The sequence below is a fragment of the Balaenoptera physalus genome (assembly GCF_965194825.1).
Source record: "Balaenoptera physalus genome assembly, chromosome: 15".
Lineage (NCBI taxonomy): Eukaryota > Metazoa > Chordata > Mammalia > Artiodactyla > Balaenopteridae > Balaenoptera > Balaenoptera physalus.
This window is the reverse complement of record NC_138894.1, coordinates 85,041,232-85,060,261: the sequence shown is the minus strand read 5'-3', so window position 1 is coordinate 85,060,261 and position 19,030 is coordinate 85,041,232. Positions and strand designations below refer to the sequence as shown.

At 37.4% G+C, this 19,030-nt stretch overlaps 1 protein-coding gene across 2 annotated transcripts in view; it reads right to left on the bottom strand.

The window, feature by feature from the left end:
• SMC6 (structural maintenance of chromosomes 6) overlaps positions 1-19,030 on the bottom strand; it is a 76,952-nt gene that overhangs the window by 48,861 nt on the left and 9,061 nt on the right. For both annotated transcript variants that reach the window (XM_082426423.1, XM_082426424.1), the window contains exons 3-10: positions 16,966-17,083; positions 14,837-14,942; positions 9,476-9,612; positions 8,766-8,827; positions 5,592-5,672; positions 4,217-4,318; positions 653-772; positions 452-550 (exon numbers count right to left, since the gene is read on the bottom strand). In XM_082426423.1, the coding sequence (XP_082282549.1) occupies positions 452-550; positions 653-772; positions 4,217-4,318; positions 5,592-5,672; positions 8,766-8,827; positions 9,476-9,612; positions 14,837-14,942; positions 16,966-17,083 (825 nt within the window). The remainder of the gene's footprint in view (positions 1-451; positions 551-652; positions 773-4,216; positions 4,319-5,591; positions 5,673-8,765; positions 8,828-9,475; positions 9,613-14,836; positions 14,943-16,965; positions 17,084-19,030) is intronic.

Below are 19,030 nucleotides of genomic sequence, written 5' to 3'. Positions count from 1 at the left end.
CCTGCTTATCTTAGGGGTAGACAGGAAAAAGTAAGGTGGGAAAGATTACACCCTGTACTACAACTAAGCCTGGGAGCCAGAAGCTCGTAAGCTAAGTAGAACAAAATACTAAGATGTAAGTCAGTCACACTGAGTACACGGGGGCTCCTATAAAGAAAGAAAAGGCTAGGAGATCTACTTCCAGCATGACAGCAGAGAAATTCCACAGTGGTGGCTGTACAACCTTGTGAATATACAAAACAACCACTGAACTGTAAACTTTAAATGGGCGGATTATATGGTATATGAATCATGTCTCAATAAAGCTGTTAAAAAGAGAATGGCAAGGTAAATATAAAGAGCGGGTCTGCTCTGTGGTACAAAGGTCCATATGGAAACCCTCAACAGAAAATTACTCTCTTTATTTACCCCTCAACCAACTTCTACCTCTGTATAAAAAAAGTATAATTACCTGCTGTTCTTCCGTTTTCCTCTCAAGTCTAGCAGCACGATCTTCTCCAATTTTGATGTTATCTCTGATAGCATTCAGTTGTTTTTCAATTTCATTGACCTAAAAAGAAATTATACAGAAAGTCACATATAAGACTAACTACAACCAAGTATATTCTGTATATTACAAATATGTGTGAATAAGTAATTAAGTGAAAATTACCACTGCCCAAGCCATTTCATGTTTCAAGTATTCCAGATTGGTCTTCATTGTACTTAAGCCAGCAATACTTTGAAAACGTTCTTCCTTCTCCAAACACTGGCGCTTTAGTTCAGTAAGTCGCTTAAAAAAAGAAAAAAGAATATATTTCTTACCAACATTGAAGAGACAAGACTTTCTGCAAATGTATTTCTTTTGAATACTGCCTAAACAAGTACTGAAAAAGATGTGCTAGGAAATGACTTCTTTAATTAAAGCAAAAATAAAAAATATTTTTGGTTCTTTGGTATACTTTTACTAAGTGCAATCATTTTGTTAATTTCTGCACTATAAAAATGACCAGATACTCTTCAAATGAAGAAGAGCAAAGGAATAACAGTTTCAAGACCACACAAGTATAGACAAAACTCAGTGTCTCATTTTCTCTCAATTCCCTACCTGATAGACAGACTGGACCGTTCTTCTGGGCGAAGTATACCCAGGATCCATTCCAATGATAATGGAAGGCTCAAAAGGAATTTATTTCTAAAAATCAAATGTTACATTTTTTCTTACCCAAGTTTTCTCTTAATAATTAATCAATAAAGCAAAAACCAACTATAGTGACGTATGAACAGCTTCTAAAGCTGCACGCCTGGGTAGACAGCCTCTCCTCTTCATTCATGGTTTCCAGGTTCAACTAGGGTCTTCACTATGGATCTTAGTGTATTTCCCTATCCAAGTCACTTTCCCATTCTTCAGGATTATTTCAATCCATTATCACTCTCTTCAAACCTCATATAACTGCCACCCTAATCCCTTACTCATTCTCCCTGATGCTTATTTCACAGAACTCAGAAGCTATCAGAAAGAAACCGTCTCCAGTGTTCAACAACCTTATATATAAACCTAAAGCAGTCTTTTCCTCCTGCTAAAATGGAAGAGGTGGCTTCATTATACTTAAGTGCAGTTCCTATCTCTTACTTAGATCCTACTCACCCCCCTTCTGCCTTCTCAAGAGGTCTAAAGTAGTTGATTTTTCATACCATCTTTTTCATCTTTTTTCCACTTAATCCTCCTCACTGACTCCTTTCCATGACCACATTTAAAACTTTACTTACTTATCTTTCCAATTTACAAACAAAACCACCAATATCCACCCCTGGATACCACCTCTGCCTCTAAAAGCCATCTTCCCTTTCCATCCAAGTTTCATGAAAATTATCTCTAGCTCTTCAATTCTCTCTCTGGTTTTCAGACTCACAAATCTGGCTTCTGTTTTCACCACTACCCTACGTGTCCCACAGAACATTGGTCCAAACCATTTCAAGGCTCTTCTCTACATTACCACTGCCACTACCCTAACTTACATCATCCTCATCTGTTTGGACAACGGTAATACCTTCCTTATTGATCTCTCTGTTTGTTCTTTCCTTACAGCAGTTCACTCTCTTCTGCAGCAGAGTGATCTACTGAAAATATACATTTAATCAAGCCATCCACTTTCATGTGTTGTACTGCCCTTAAGTTTTACAAGGTCTTCCATCATCTAGCCTCTTAACTCTCATGCTTGTGTTCTCCACTTTAGACAATGTAGAATTCTTTCAGCTGTTTAAAACCACCACATGCTCTCTTGCACAAGACCCCATTCATGCTTATTTCTTGGAACACACTTCCTCACTCTCACCATCCTTCGCCTGGTATTATTCACCCTTTAGTTCTTACCTTAGACATTACTTACTTAACAGCTATACCTCTCCCACTGCCCCTGCCTTGCCCCTAACCCCTGTTGCCAGTATCCTATTAAGTGCTTTTGCACAAACTAATCTTTAACTCCTTTAGTAGTGCTCCCCATAGTCAATTATCCACCATCTGCTTTCTGCTGAATAGTTAGGTGTATGACCCCAAGAATCCTGGTACGTATTTGCCATTATATGGTCATGGCCAAAGCACAATGCTAGCAGGCACATGGTAGGATCTTAATATTTGATGGCTGAATGACTTCCAGTTTCTAATCTTCACATTCTATTTCTTTTTTTTGACTTTTTCATTTGTATCTCCCACTGTATCCTTTTTTGTTGGCTTGGGGTTTTTTGTTTGTTTGTTTGTTTGTTTTAATTTTTATTGAAGTATTATTGATTTACAATGTTGTGTTAGGTCATATTCTACTTCTTAAAGATTAAACTATTCAAATCCAGAGCTTATTTTGAGAATATAGCGCATTTAATTAATTAGGAAACAATTTCCTATCAAGTGCATATTATGCATAAGCAACTCTGATACATGATACGGGGATGTGCTTCTTAAACTTCATCAACAAAGTATCTTCAATAGCTTATGACAAAGTATACCATGAAGAAAGTGGGTATTTAAACACCAAGCTGTCTGAAGCAAACAAATGTCTTCAAAGTCCTGATTTATTGTTTTTAAAATAATAGATGTTAATATATACTATGTACATTTGCTTGAATATACAATATTTCCATTCCCCAATAATAACACTGACACTCCAATAACTTTGATATTCCAATAACACTTATACTCCATCATCAATTCTGTGGTTTATAGTACATCCTTGCACACTATCACACACCTCAGGTTTGAAGAAATAATGTGGGGAATAAAAATAAATATACTCATCTTTGCTTTTTCAGTTTTCACTTAATGAACCATATAGCTATAAACCCAATTTTAAATATGTATGCCTCAAAAACTTGAAGTAAAAAGGTCAGTGTAACAGCTAATAAAGTTGACTTGGGTCAATCATTAATACAATTCTATCTCAAAAGAACATGCTAAAAAGTTGCTGAAAGCAACTGACTGTATAAAACTGACTAAGTGACAAAAGAAAAAGATACAGAATCATACAAAAATTGGTGGGACTTAATGTACTGGATGAACAGCTGAAACATAAGCCTTATAACTCTGAGGCCTCTGATTATCAAACAAAGGTTTGCTCTTCAAGAATCAGAAGAAGAAAGTACAAGAACAAACTATAGCAGATGTAAAAACAAATCTAAGTAAAAAAGTCACATTGGCTTGAGTGATTTCAAATTCAAGCACATTCACATGGCTGCCAAGCTGGTGAATACTGATGTGACAGCTGCTACCAAGCTATCAGTGCTTAAAGAATGTTAACATTTTACCAATGTAATGAAAGAGTTATCTATCGTATATAATTATAAATGCATATTATGTTTAATACCAACTTGAGGCTTGTGCTTATTTTCCCATCAAAAGAAATATAGTTTTTAAACTACTTCCAAGTGGGAATTAGTGATATCTTATTGTGGAACCAAGGGATAAGTATGTTAGATACTGCCCTGTCCTCTATTTTATAGCCTCATAGAAGAATTAAGATATAGACATACCCATTATTATAAGACAAAAAAGTAAAGGCTAATAAATACCCTGAATGTAAAAAACCACACTTGTTATAGCTGATAGAGTACTATAAAAATGTTACCAGTTTTATATAGATATACATATATAGATATATAGGTATATAATTTTACAATACCATTTACCCGATAAGTACTATAGGAATTTGACTGATCTCTAAAATAATTGCATTAAGTGTCTACAAACCTCTTCTCCTTGATTTATCTGCTCCTTTGTTCTTTCTTTTGTTTCCATGATGTATGAATAATCTTCCTTCATTTGTTCCAGTTGGGTTGCTTTCATAAAGAACTATATCAACAACAAGAAAAACACAATTAGGAGTTTGTAAACTTCCACGGGACTATGAAAAAAAGAAGAATTTGGTCTCTAAAAACTTTTAGACCAATTATGTAAAAAGACATTAAAAACATACTTAAGCAAGTAAATACACTGGGTCTCCGTTGCTGCACGCGGGCTTTCTCTAATTGCGGACAGCGGGGGCTACTCTTCGTTGCGGTGTGCAGGTTTCTCATTATGGTGGCTTCTCTTGTTGCAGAGCATGGGCTCTAGGCACACGGACTTCAGTAATTCTGGCACACGGGCTCAGTAGTTGTGGCTCGCGGGCTCTAGAGCGCAGGCTCAGTACGTGTGGCGCGTGGGCTTAGCTGCTCCGTGGCATGTGGGATCTTCCCGGACCAGGGCTCGAACCCATATCCCCTGCATTGGCAGGTGGATTCTTAACCACTGTGCCACCAGGGAAGTCCCAGTATCCTTGATCTTAATGCATCATAATATTTTAGCATAGGGAATACCAAAACCCATTCAAAAGTCACACTGTAAGCTGTAGTAATAGTCATATATTTTGTTGGCTTTTAAAAAAGTTTTAAATAGGGGCTTCCCTGGTGGCGCAGTGGTTAAGAATCCACCTGCCAATGCAGGGGACACGGGTTCGAGCCCTGGTCCGGGAAGATCCCACATGCCACGGAGCAACTAAGCCCGCGCACCACAAGTACTGAGCCTGTGCTCTAGAGCCTGCGCACCACAACTACTGAGCCCATGTGCCAGAACTACTGAAGCCCACGCGCCTAGAGCCCGTGCTCTGCAACAAGAGAAGCCACCGCCATGAGAAGCCCGCGCACCACAACGAAGAGTAGCCCCGCACTCGCCGCAACTAGAGAAAGCCGGCGTGCAGCAACAAAGACCCAACGCAGCCAAAAATAAATAAATAAATAAATAAATAAATAAATTTTAAAAAAAGTTTAAAATAATCTAACATTTAAAAGTTATTATGTATGTTTGGGTAATCATTCCCTTGTACTTCCATTAAGATAAATTTTAGAATTCATTCTCTTTCAGAATTAAAAGCAAAGAAGTTAAAGCAAGGATTTACCAAGAAAATTATACTTCCGTCTTACTTAACAAGTTCCTAAATTAGTCCTACAACATTACTCTAAATAGTGACTTAAAAAAATCCTCGATATTTACTTATTTACTATGTGACCAAGATTAATGTTCAGTATAGATGTTAATCTATAAATGTATTCTTTTTGGTTAGGTTTATGTTTACTTTAGTGCATCTTACTTTGTATTTGTCTCCCTCATTTTTAGACTGCAAGAACTGCTTGCTCATCTCTTGCGTTAAGACAGAAACTGGATTATCTACCTGAAACAAACAAACAAACAAACAAACAATTATCTTTAAATATTTCATTTTAATTCCTTAAAGAGAAATGAACTAAAATATCCATTACAAGTGATCTAAGAGAGAGAAAATATTTCAAAATTTCATTATATTAAAATAAATATCAATACTACAGCCAACATTAAATATTCTGCCATTACATGAGGGCACAAGCACAAGAACTTTCAAAAGAAGTGTGTTTTTTTAGAAAGTTTTCATTCCTTTCACTGGTTTTATAGAGTACCACTCCTATGCTACTGGTCAACCATCAGACCACAGAGCTGGAAGAGCTCTAGCATGAGAGTCAGCTGACTTGGGTTCTTATTTGGCTCTGTCTGAGTTAGTTATTTCCTCCAACTAAATACAAAAAGTCCAACTCAGTTACTTCTAATCAGAACTATAATGACAAGTATTGTTTATTTTTTGTACAGCAGTTCTTCAGATTTCTTATCCTGTCATTTTTTCATAAGGATATTGTAAAACAAATGGAAATACTGGGATCATTTCTATCTTTTGAAGGAGAAGTCATTTTAAATAAGCCATTACTTGAATTAAACTACCTCTGGCTAACAAATTAAAGTACAGTTAAAATAACAATGTAATAACAGTTCAAAGTGGAGTTGAAAAAAAAAATTTTTTTAATTCAACTTGTTTCAAAAAGATTCAAGTTCATTTTTCATTTATATCTTTGGTGTTAATAACAAAGTAATTTATATGTTAGAAAATAATCTTGTTTATAAGGTATAGAACATGAAGGACCACTCTAAAGGAAAAAAATGCTTAACTCCTTCATTTTACCATCTGTAAAATACTGACTGTACTTTATTTAGTATACCACTGGTGAAAACCTTTCTGTTAAGCAAGATTTTGGGTCTTATCTTATAAGACGATAAAAAACATTTATGCAGTTATAAAGAAACCTCTACATATCACCTTTTTCTCATTATATAGGTAGACCAGACCCTGATTGCCACGTATTTTTTTTAACAAGGTCTGTATGGCATCTTAATTTCACACAGTATCTGACTTCTTAAAACTAAGACCTAGTGCACTAGCTTTAATGACAGACATTTTATCACCAGCTTTGGATTAACAGCTTCACCAAAGTTCATGTTCTTTTTTCTACATCCTCTGAAATGGGGTTCCTAGTTTCTATACTACACCAGAGATTATTTAAAAATCTGGCAGCTTTACCCATCAAGACCCTGGAGTAAGCAAAAGGCAAGCACACACAGGTAAACTTCAGAGAAAAAGTAAGAAGAGGCACAGGGGACAAATATAATCAGGTACTTAAAGACATTAAACACTCTCCTTCCTCCTGGTAGTTCTAGGCCAGCGCTGTCCAATGGAAATATAATGCAAACCACACATATAATTAAGTTTTCTAGTAGCTACATTAAAAAGATAAAAAGAGACAAGTGAAATTAATCTTAGTATTATATTTTTAATCTAATATATCTAAAATATTATCATTTTAACATGTAATCAGTATGAAAACTGAGTCATTCCTTTGCATTAAGTCTTCAACCTCCAGTGTGTACTTCATACGAGAGCACATCTCCATTTGGACTACCCACATTTTGAGGGCTCAATATCCATCACACGTGGTTAGTGGTTACTCAGCAAGTGTAGCTCTAGACCTTCCGTATTTTGATCAATGAACTTGAACCTTTAGTTAACTGAATTGTACAAGAAGAGGACTAATGAAGTTATGATAACAATCTTCAAATATTTCAAAAGAAAAGAAACATATTTTATATTCCCCAAGGAAGTGGGAGCTTAGAGAAACTGACTTTATTCAACTTTTCCCATTAACAACAACTTTCTAATAAATACAGCCACCTACAGAAGGAATCAGCAGCCTCAGGAAGAGGTCATTTCCCCACTACTACCCACTCAAGTACCCGCTGAAGGAACATCTGGTGGAGACTGCACACAGGGTAAGCATGCAGTGTGATACTACACTGGATGCCCTTCGAGACTTTCCCAACACCTGTGAATCCATACACTCTAACTTTTGGTTTTCCTGATTTTGCTTAGCAAGTTGACCTGTGTTCTAGTCTCAAATTTACTTGCTGTATCTGCTTTTCTCCAGATTTTACTAATTATTTTTCTGAACCTGTGCCGCCCAATATGCAAGCTACTAGCCACATGCAGCATTTGACACTTAAGTAAAATACAATAAAACATCTGATTTCTCAGTCACACATTTCATTTGCTCAAGTAGCTAGTGGCCACCCCATCGGACACCATAATACAGAATATTTGTACCATTACAGAAAGTTTTTCTGGACAACTTGTTCTAAACCAAACTGGGAAAGAGACCCATACTCATAATTATTCTTTTTCCTTGGTGACTACTCTTGGTGTTCTTAATCCTGGAATAAGGCAGCGTGATACAATGGATAGAGCATTAGAATGGAACAGGGATGTCTGGATCCCAAGGCAGGCTCCACCAGTACCCATGCCTAGACAACTGTAAATGCAAGTTTACTTTTGCTGGCTCCCAGTTTCTCACCTACAAAATAAAGGGTCCAGAGTAGATGACCTCCAAAGACAATTCCAGTGCTAATGTTATAGGACGATATGAGCCCCATTTCCAATTATTCAGTCAAAGTATCTTAGCAGAATGGACTCAAGTCTTGTCTCCTATAGGTATGATGAAATAACTCCAAAATACATAAAGAAACGCTTTCTTTATATGGCTAGAATAAACTTCCTTTCTACAAAAATTTAGCAACTGATTTTAGGAAGCTATGATGCTATTCTGACTTGGACAGCAGAAAGCAAAGAAACTTTATAACATAAATTTTATTAACATAACTTTTGGCACATACTAGTATAGACAAGATATTCTTGTGTGTTCTGTCAAATTAAAGATGTTATATTATATATTGAAGGTTCCTGTTGAATTAGGAAGCTTTAAGGAACTTCACTAACAATAGTTAAATACATTTGTTCTGTGGTCAATTTACTTATATGAGACCATTTAAATTCTTTCCACACCACAAATGAAACCACACAAAAAAGTAACCAGTTGTGTTTATTAATCGGAAACACAAATTTAGCAATTACCTGTATGTTAAAATGATCAAGAATTCCAATCAGTTCTTCTTTCCTAGTGGAAACCACGGTGCCTAGTTATGAGAAACACAAAATGACCAGACTGTTTCTAGGGCAATAATACGCTTTTTAAAATGAGCAATTATTTATAAACATAAATGTTAACTAGTTTTCCTGATGTCATCAAGAAAGGTACCACTGCACATACACACATCTGAATGAACTGGGGTGACACACTTGTTATGACACAAGTACGCAGGAGGCAGAAGCACACAAATGCAGCGGCAGGTGCTTCTCTTCTTCCTATAGCTAAACATTTCCTTTTCCTTCTCATCTGTCTCTTTAGTAACTCTCCACACCCACCTCCTCTTCCTTTATGTCTTTTTCTACCTTTGGCTAACTTTCTCTTTCCACATGTGATAGCAACTATGGGGGTGAAAGGAAGTCTGCAAGTGAGATCAAAATGACTTATCACAGCCTGTTTCAAACAGACCCAAATTCTGCTAATCATGCTTTTGCTGCAGAATGCCCTGTGGTAAAGCAACTATGTACGGATATATACGTGTGTGTACACATACATGCAACCAACCAATCCTCTTGCAAGAAAGCAGTTTCAAGAGATGAGAAGTGTCGTCTCAATGATACCAGCACAATCACTTAACTCTTTTTAACTGGATGTTTACTAATACTTTATATGAAATAAAGAGAAATTCACAGCAAACCTGTTTCACTTTTCAGTTTATAAGATCGACTTCCATCCATGCTGATGTGCTGTTGCACAATTATAGAGTCACCATACACACTGGCTCTATAGGCATCATCTCCTCTGTTCCTTAATGTTATTGAGATATCTGCCGAGCTAAAGCAATAAGGTTAAGCTAAGTCACATGAAGGTACAGGGCAATTACAACACTAGGTTACCATAATTTTAAAAACCTCCAAGAAATTTGGCTAATTCGCTTGAAAAGCAGCTCTATACCAGCAGTTGATGGCTGACAGGCTACTACAGAAAAATGTTAAAGATACCAAGCAACAAAGTTGAGAAGAAGAGAAACTTTATAAAAAATAATTGACTATTTCATCCATAAGAGAAATACATTTGCACAAAACCCATTTAAGTTTTGGTTGTTTCACACCATGTAGATAAGTTACACATTTTCCCATCTGCTATGTATAATCAATATTACACTGCCTGACTATGCTAAATTATATAATAAAGCATCATCCTGACAGCAGGCCTCTAAGAAAGATGAAGTAAGAATTAAAGTGAAGTTATATATTTTCTAAGAAAATTAGAATAAAGGGAAACAACTTGAATTCTTCTATTACTTGGCAATAAAAAAAAAGCTTAAGTATTTGATATCAAGAGATGTAAACTAAATCTCAAAGCTTCTTAAAATTTTATTGGTATTACAAAATAATCATTTTTAAAGTTTTAAAGACGTCTGAAGCATTTATAGCCATGTATATTTTAACATATTATTGGGGGGGGGGAGAATCCATCTTTATTTTTCTACTCTAACTTCTGTTCAAATAAGACTTTGTAGAAAAGTTTTTTAAAAATTAATGAAGGGCATTAATAAATACATACTTATAATTTCCATAAACATAAAAGCAGATAATACTTTCTCTGGTTAATATAAATATCTGCCCAAAATGCTAAAGTCCTTTAATGCAAAATTGCTTTAATTGGTAATTAAATGACACATTTCACAGAATAAACTTGTTTTCATCAATTCGGAGTAATCATACCCCAAAACTGTTCCTATTTGCAGGAAGTGCAGGTAAAAATACTCAAGATGAATCTCACTGTCAACTTGCACTTGGTGGACACGCTGAGGGGTGCTCAGCTCTTGCCCCCACACTTCTGTGCAAGGGCCCTCACAGAAAGACGGCTTAGCAGCCATTCTCGGCCCCCATCCCTCCCTCCACAGATTGGGCTAAAGATAGAAAGTGAATGCGAACTGCGCCATATTCCCTTCTTTAAAAACTCAAATTAAGAAAAACTAGTAAAATCCAAGTAAGGTCTGTAGTTTAGTGAATAATATTGTACCGGTGTCAAGCGCGTAGCTTTGATAGAAGTACCTCAGTTATTTAAGATGTCAACACTAAGGGAAACTGGGTAAAGGCTGTAAGGAAACTGTACTATCTTTGCAATACTTACGTAAATCTAAAATTATTTCAAAACCACAAGTTTTTAAAACAAACTCAAATTAAGACACATCAAGTGGAAAGGTGGTGATTCCCTGGAGATACAAAGTTCTGAGGCCTCTGGGACTAGAGAAACCAATTTGGGGCATTATATTCTGATGAACAAGTATAAAGTCTGCAGAGATGACAGAGAGAAGCAGGAGCACAGAACAGATAAACTCTTGGGAAACCACCTGGACAGACTGGCAGAGACACATAATCACAGATACTGGCTGTGAATCAGAGACACAGAGAACTCGAGAGCACTTCCTTCCATGCGCAGCCCCACACACCAAGACAGTAAGACATAAACGCCTGCCCACGAAGACACAGAGTACCAAAGACCTGAAGAATAAGAAAGAGCACACATGCTCCAGAGACAGTGAGAGGGAAACACATTCACACACCTGCATGCCTGTCACAGGAGAAGGAGGGAGGAGGGCACAGCACAGAAGTGCAGCCACTGAGGAGCGGCAGGAAGGTCGTATGGCGGAAGAGCTGCACCACACACCCGGCTAAGGAAGGAAGGGAGACAGAGGCCTGGAGACAAAGATACAAAGAAAGGCAGAGACACAGAAAAGAAAGACCTAGAGACCGAAGATCTTTGGTTCTGAGTCTCTCAGTTCTGGTCATTCATGAGATCCAATTACGCTGCCTCACTGAAGTTTCCAAGACATATTATATCCCTGCATCTTTATGATAAATCTCCTCTTCTAAAGCTACCCTGAGTGGTTTGGGGGGGTTGTGTATTTTTAATCAGAAATACCTAATTAAGACAGATATGCTCCTGAAAAGTTGTAATCAATGAGATTTTTGAAAGCTCTCTGGGTTGATTCTAATGAACAGCCAAGGTTGAAAACTATTAACTAAAGTATACGATAGGGGAAGGGTAGCTGGCCTACAACATGGAGCAAACAATATTTATTGCATTAACTAGTATGATTACCTAGTATTAAGTGAATGTACCTCATGAAAACATTTTAAAAATAAAGTCACATCTCCCTTGATTAGCAAACATCTACTTTGTTATTTTCCTTCCTAGCTACTCCTTGCATTTGAAAGCTATCTTTAGTATTGTGAGAGCTTTGGAGGCACGGGTATCCTACTGCCATATGAATTTAGTAAATGTAAGAAAGGCAAGTTATTTAAAAAATTAAAGCTTACGGAAAAAACCCTCACAACAACTGCTCAAAAAACCTGTACAAGGAGACAGGGGTAACTGAGCTGGGACTAACTGCTGTCTCCCCACCTACTAAGGCGACTGCTGCTGAATTACGGTCAACAGCCCTACAGCCCAGTGTCTGTAAATAAAGAGACCCTTGAGTGAGAAGAGAGACTGCCACGGCGAGTTCCTTCAGAACGACAACACACACAAGCAGCGCCACCATAAGGATGTGGCTTCTTGCTTAGCTCCAGGAGAACCTATCCGCACAGAGATGACGGGTAGCATCATGCACTGATGGGCACGAGGAACAAGGAACAAGGAAAAAGTCATGTAAAAATAGGATGCATCTGTTCCTTCTCTGGGTGGCCAGCTCATCTGCAGTAAGTCCTGTAACCTTGACTAATAAGTCAGGAATGTACAGCAGGAGCATGAGTTTTTGTCCCCCCGTAACCCACTCCCAATGCCACAGCTGAGGTCAAAAACAGGCCTGAAGGATCCCAATGCCACCAGGGCTAGGATTAGGAAGGCCGAGGGAGGGAACAGTAAACTGAACCTGCTGAAGAACCTGAACAGCTAGGGGTCTGAGACCTTGGTCACTGGAGAATTCCATCACCTGTACCACTCACTGCAAAGCCTCAGTGGATAATCAGAGGCCGCAGCGCCAAGTAAAGAGCCTCCAGGCACAGTCGTCTGGCTTCTCCTAACCATATTCGGCAAGCGTCTCTAATTGAGGAGTTGAAACCCTCTACAAAGGTAGCCCCGAGCCCAGGCGTCACAAATGCAGAGTGTAATGTTTCAGATGTGCGGGAGGGACAGAGTCCTGAGGACCACCTCAAACCTCTGCCAGACTGAAAGACATTCCTCAGGAAAAACGGGATAGCCTCATAGATTTTAGGTGCAGAATAGAACCGAAAAGCTCGATGAGCTGATTCTGTAAAAAAGTGATGACAGAATCAGAGACTATAAAAGAAGAGAAATTTGATAGATACCAAATGTTCTAAATGAGGAAGGGGAGGACAGAGGAATAGTAATGGGTTTGGAAAAGCTCGTTTTAGCTATTTTTTTAGACGAGGTCAGTAAAAAAGGAGACTGAGCTCAGGTTAAAGCTTTTAACTGTTATTAACTGTTTAAAATATTTTAATGTTCCTATCTACAGGCAGCTGTGTCCTTCAAAGTCGGTGATTTGTGTAAGCTAGCCTTTATCTTTCTTTCTTTTTTTAATGGTATTCCAAGGACACATCTCAGAAAGAAGTTTCTGCTTTGATCCAGCTACCTCCCATATGGAAAAAACATTTAAAATCTTTGAGACATAAAACATTTAATGGTGCAGAAAAAACAAATTTCTTCCTGAGGCTTCTATTTGAAAGATCAATGTGTTGTCTAGCTAGGCAGACTAGGTAACTATTTGGACAACTAAGAAATGTAGAGTTCAGTATAATGAATTGAAGCAGAGTTGAGACCATTACCTTAAAAGTGTTAAAATAACTAATTTTTGACTTCAGCCATAATTTTGTTTGGAGACTGTGTGAGAGAAGACCTTGCTGGGCTGGCACCCAAGTAAGATAAGGAGAGACAGAAAATAAGCTGGAGAATTGTTACTAAACAGTTCTTTTTCAAGGCCATACAGCACAAAAAATGATTTTTTCTGTATCTTTTCTTCCCTTCTCCTGAGTCAACTTGGAACCCTGGCTTAGGGTTAAGATTCCCAAGGTTTCTGAGAGATACATAAGAAACCCGCAATCCTGACTCACATCCCGTTCCCGTTCTATTTTTTAGAAATAAAATGGAAAATGGGGGAAGTTAAGTAGATACAACACTGAGCAGGAGGAAAGTCTGTTACATGAAGGAAAAAAAAAAAAAAAGATATCACTGTTAATTATCAAAGTTCCAGAAGTTCTGGGCACCGGGCGTGTGAAAGAGGAAAGAGCAGCCTGACTCTGGGAGCTGATATGATGGAGTCTGGGACATCTAGCTGTCAGGAGAAACGAGGATCCCTCAGAGTTTTCTGAGGCAGAATTAAAAAGAATAAGGAGATCAGCCTGAAGAGAGTTTCCTAACGGCCAAAAGGCCACGGGTCTATGATGATGCAAACTGAGCAATTAATATATAGTTAGGTGATGGCAAACTATAACAGAAAGAAATACAAATGTAAAGCCACAGAGGGTTGTTATATGACCATTCACCAAGGGTCAAGATGGACCCCAAAGAGACTTGGTCCTCAAGTCAAGCTCACTGGTGAACCCCCTGCGTAAAGGATATAAAATGAGAGACAGATGGAATACTTTTTTGAAATTCTTAGAGCTGAAATTCTGTTTAGGGACACCTTGGCTGGTCACTAACTCTGCCTTAGCCTACATCATACCGATGTGGACTTGCTGAAGCTGGGTTTGGGTCAAGAGCCAGCAAAGTCCAATATTTATAAATATTCCTTTAAACAGGAGTACACAGATTTATCACTGCTTGTTCTTCCAGAAAGGTAACAGAAACGAGTGTTAGTGGGCAGGCACATGGCACTAACTGACACAAGCATTCTGTCAGGAGAGGTGAACAGGCAACAGTGGGCTATGCTGGCAACAGGGGGCAAGAGAAAGGAATGAAAAGATATGATATCGCTGCTCCAGTTCCGGGAAGCCAATTCATTTCCTACCATGTCTACATGAATTGGGATTCTAAAGAAGCTGCTTCTTATCAAAGAACTGAAAAATACACGTAGAAAACAAACACTTACTTCTGTCCATCTTTCACAAAACCTTTCAAAGAAGATCCTCGGTTTGTAGCAATTGCTTTTCCACCAAGACCAACTATGAGAGCTGTGAGTACCGCACTCTTCCCACCTACAGAAACAGGTGTTGAAGGAATCACGTTCATTAGAGGGAGAAAAGAGAAGTCTGACTCCTACAATTTGATGTAAAAAAATTTCTGCAATAAAACATTATACTTCAATTATAATTTTCTTCAAGTGCCAAAAACAAACAAAAAGTTGTACATATCATGAAATATTTAGCTGCTGCTATTAGAAAAAAATCAGTACATTTCAGGAATCAAATCTTTGCACTAATAAGGAAATGGAGAAAATGGTTGATACCTTTCCAACCTAAAACTCTCATTGTGTCATCTTGGCCCATCAGCCTATTAAATGAATTTATCTTTCTAATTACCCATATACATTTAACTCATCTAAGTTTTCTTACATCCTAATTTAATCAAAATTTACTTTTTCCATAAATTCTCAGAAGCCAGAAACTATTTTTAACCTTGAATGCAAGCTCCAGAGGGACAGGACTGTTGTTTTTTATTCATTGCTTTATCTCCAATATTAGCCCATAATAGGCACTCACATATTTATTGAATGAATGAGCTTAAATATGAAAAAATTATCAGTCATATAGACAATGTTTTTATATAATATTTTGACAATTATTACTCCTAATTTGAATATTATCCATTTGCTAGCTCTTTGAAGAGTATACTTCTTTTTACTCTAACAGACATAAAAATATCACAAGCTAAAATTCCAAAATCTTTAACAATTATGGTAACCATTTTCTCAACTCCACAATCAACCAAATTAATCAACTCTTATCAGCTAATCATCTTCCACAATATACTCCAAATTAACCAAAGTACACACTGGTTAGCCCAATTTAGTTCCTGGAATGCCCTTCAAGTCCCTATCCTAACTCTCTCCTTTTTCTTCATTTCCAAATTCACTGCCTCCACCACTTGCATTGTATTAACAACTTCGCTGTTTCAGGAGTTAAGATCTAACCGCAGAACCAACCCACCAGTCTATCTTTACTTCTTGTCCTGTTTGACCTCCCCGTAGCTCTGGTTCTTTTGTCTATTCCCTCCTTCTGAAAATACTTTCCTCTTGACCGAATAGAGTAGGGAAAACAAAGAACAACAACTAAACAGACCGTGGAGCTACCTGTACTAGTTTCATGTTCTAGCACGGCCACCAGTCGTGGACCCTGGCAAGCTCCTCTCCCTCTGTACTGGCTCAGTCAAGCAGTCAACATCTCACATCTGGCGAGTCTACGACAAAAGCTACCTAACTGGTCTAACTCCTATGTCTTCCCCCTTCTAATCTACTCTCTACAATGTGGTCAGTTTGTTTCACAAATCTTCACCATGTCACCTCTATACTCTAAAACTTTAACTGCTTCCCCACTGACTTGTGAACGAAATCCCCAAATATTTATCATGGCAGTCAATATCCTCAACAACATCACCTACAACTGATTCTCCAGTGTATGCTTCTGCCCCTCCCTACCATGTATGATATGATAAAACCCTATGAGGTTGTTCACTCTCTCCACATACATCTGCTTCTACCCCTCCCAACCTTTGGTGATGAGCAATCTTTGCCTGGAACACCTCAGCTTCTTCTTCCCCAATAAGATCTGAAAAATCTTTCATTTTTATTCAAGTACCACCACAAATACCACCTCTTCTTAAAGCTTTCATTGGCCACAACAGTAAGAATTAGCTTCTTTCAAGTTTGGATTCCCAAGGCACTTTATTCACGCTGTTACGACATTTAATAGATAAAAGACACAGGCCTGCCTCAGTTGCAATGAGGATGGCTTGCCTACTCTTCTGTGGTATGAATTCCAAGGTACATAGACTCAGAAGAATAAGCAGGAAATGTTTATCCCTATTGCATAATGAGCCTAAAGTTAACTCATTTCTTAAAGTGCAGACTGGCAGGCAATACTGAAAAAATTCATGACCACAAATCAGAGGTCTAAAACTTAGATTTATCAGCACTAGTAGTCACCTATTTTAAAAAGTTAATGCATTCTGATCTCAATGTACTGCTCAAAGTCAAATAAGAAGGAGGGCAAAAGCACTTACTTCCATTATTGCCAACAACAAAGTTGACATTAGAACCAAATTTAAAGGGTCCAAGCATCGAATGACACATGAAGTTTCTGAGCTGAATACTCTCAATTATTCCAACATCTGCTGCTGTCTATTAATTAAAAAAATGAGAGAAAACAATCAAATTCACTCACTACAATCATCCAATCATTTGCTAGAAGAGAAAGGTCAGCAGTGCTACCAATGAAAAAAGTTACAGGAAGTATAATTTTAAATGTTAACTTTAGTCAATGAGTAAATGATATTAAATGGAGACCTTATATGATTAACCACTCATTCTAAAGTCCTTATAGGATCTAATAAGTGTATCAAGGTTTCTTAATACGGACAATACCAACATTTTAATCAGATCATTTTTTGTTGGAGAGAGGCTGTCTTGTGCATTGTGGGATGTTTAACAGCATCCCTAGCTGCTACCCACCAGATGCCAGTAGCACTCTCCCCCCACCCTAGTTGTGACAATCAAAAATATATTCAGACACTGCTAAATGTCCACTGCGGGGAGGGTATATAATTATAATTCTCATATTGTGAATATATGTCATAATTAAATTAGAGAAGGTTTATAAATGCTTTAAGCAAAAGTTCGGCACACAGTGGTCAGACTTCGTAGTTAAAAATATGAAAATAAATCACACATATTTTACCAAACCTTCCAAATTGTTTTAAAGAACACTTAACGTCTCCAGCCTTTTTAGTCATTTATTTAAAAAATCCCTGGCTCTCTTCTACTAGACACCAGCTTATTAAAAAGCAGAAAACATTTACATCCTTGTATGAGTAGAATACTGGAAATCGTGGTTGAAGACTTTTTAAAAATACATTTTATTTTGATCTAATTGAAGACTCAGATGCAGTTGTAAGAAACAGTACAGAGAGATCCTGTGAATCCTTTACCCAGTTTCTGCCCAAGGTTACATCTCGAAAACTACAGTAGAATATCACAACCAGCATACTCATATTGATACAGTGACGATACAGAAGATTTCCATCACAAGTATCCTTCACGTTGTCCTTTTAGAGCCCCATCCACATCCCACCCAATCCACCCCCTCCTTAACCCCTGGTCCGCTTATCTGTTCTCCATTTCTGAAACATTGTCATTTCAAGATGTTATATTAGTGGAATCACACAGAATGTAACCTTTTGAGATTGGCTTTTTTTTCACTCAGCATAATTGTCCATTTTTGCCTGTATCAGTACTTCACTGCTTTCTATTGCTAAGTAGTATCTCAGGGTATAGATGCACCTCAGCATGTTTAACTACTCACTCACTGTGTGACATCTGGATTGTCAGTTTTTGGCTATTATGAATAAAGCTGCTATGAACATTCGTGTATAGATTTTTGTGTGAAGATAAATATTCTTTTCTCTGTGACAGATGCTGGGTTATATGATAGATAGTTGCATGTGAAATTTCTTAGAGAAACTGCCAAACTATTTCCCAGAGTGACTATATCATTTTACATTCCCACCACTGAATGATCCAGTGTCTCTGCATCCTTGCCAGCATATGGTGTTGTCATTTTTCAAAAAAATTTTAGCCATTCTGATGGGTATGTAGTGATATCTCATTGTGGTCTTAATTTGCATTTCCCTGATGACAAATTATGGTGAACATCATGTCATGTGCTTATTTGCATCTGTATATCTTCTTCTTCAGTGAAATGTCTCTTTTATGTCTTCTGCCCATTCTCAAATCCAATTATTTGCTTTTAACTGCTGAATTTTGAGAGTTCTTTATACAAACAAGATATTAGAACTTTGTTGGACATGTGATTTGCAAATATTCTCCTGGCTTGACTTTCCATCCTTATAACAGGGTCTTTTGCAGAAGAAAAGTTTTTAATTTTGATGAGGTCCAATTTATCAATTTTTCATTTAATGGTTTGTACATTTGATGTTAAGTCTAAGAATTGCTCCTGAATGCTAACCCGAACCTGAACCTGAACCCGAACATTTGGTACAATTCTCCAATCAAACCAACTGGGACTGAAGATATCTTTTTTGGGAGTTTTTAAACGATGAATTAAATTTC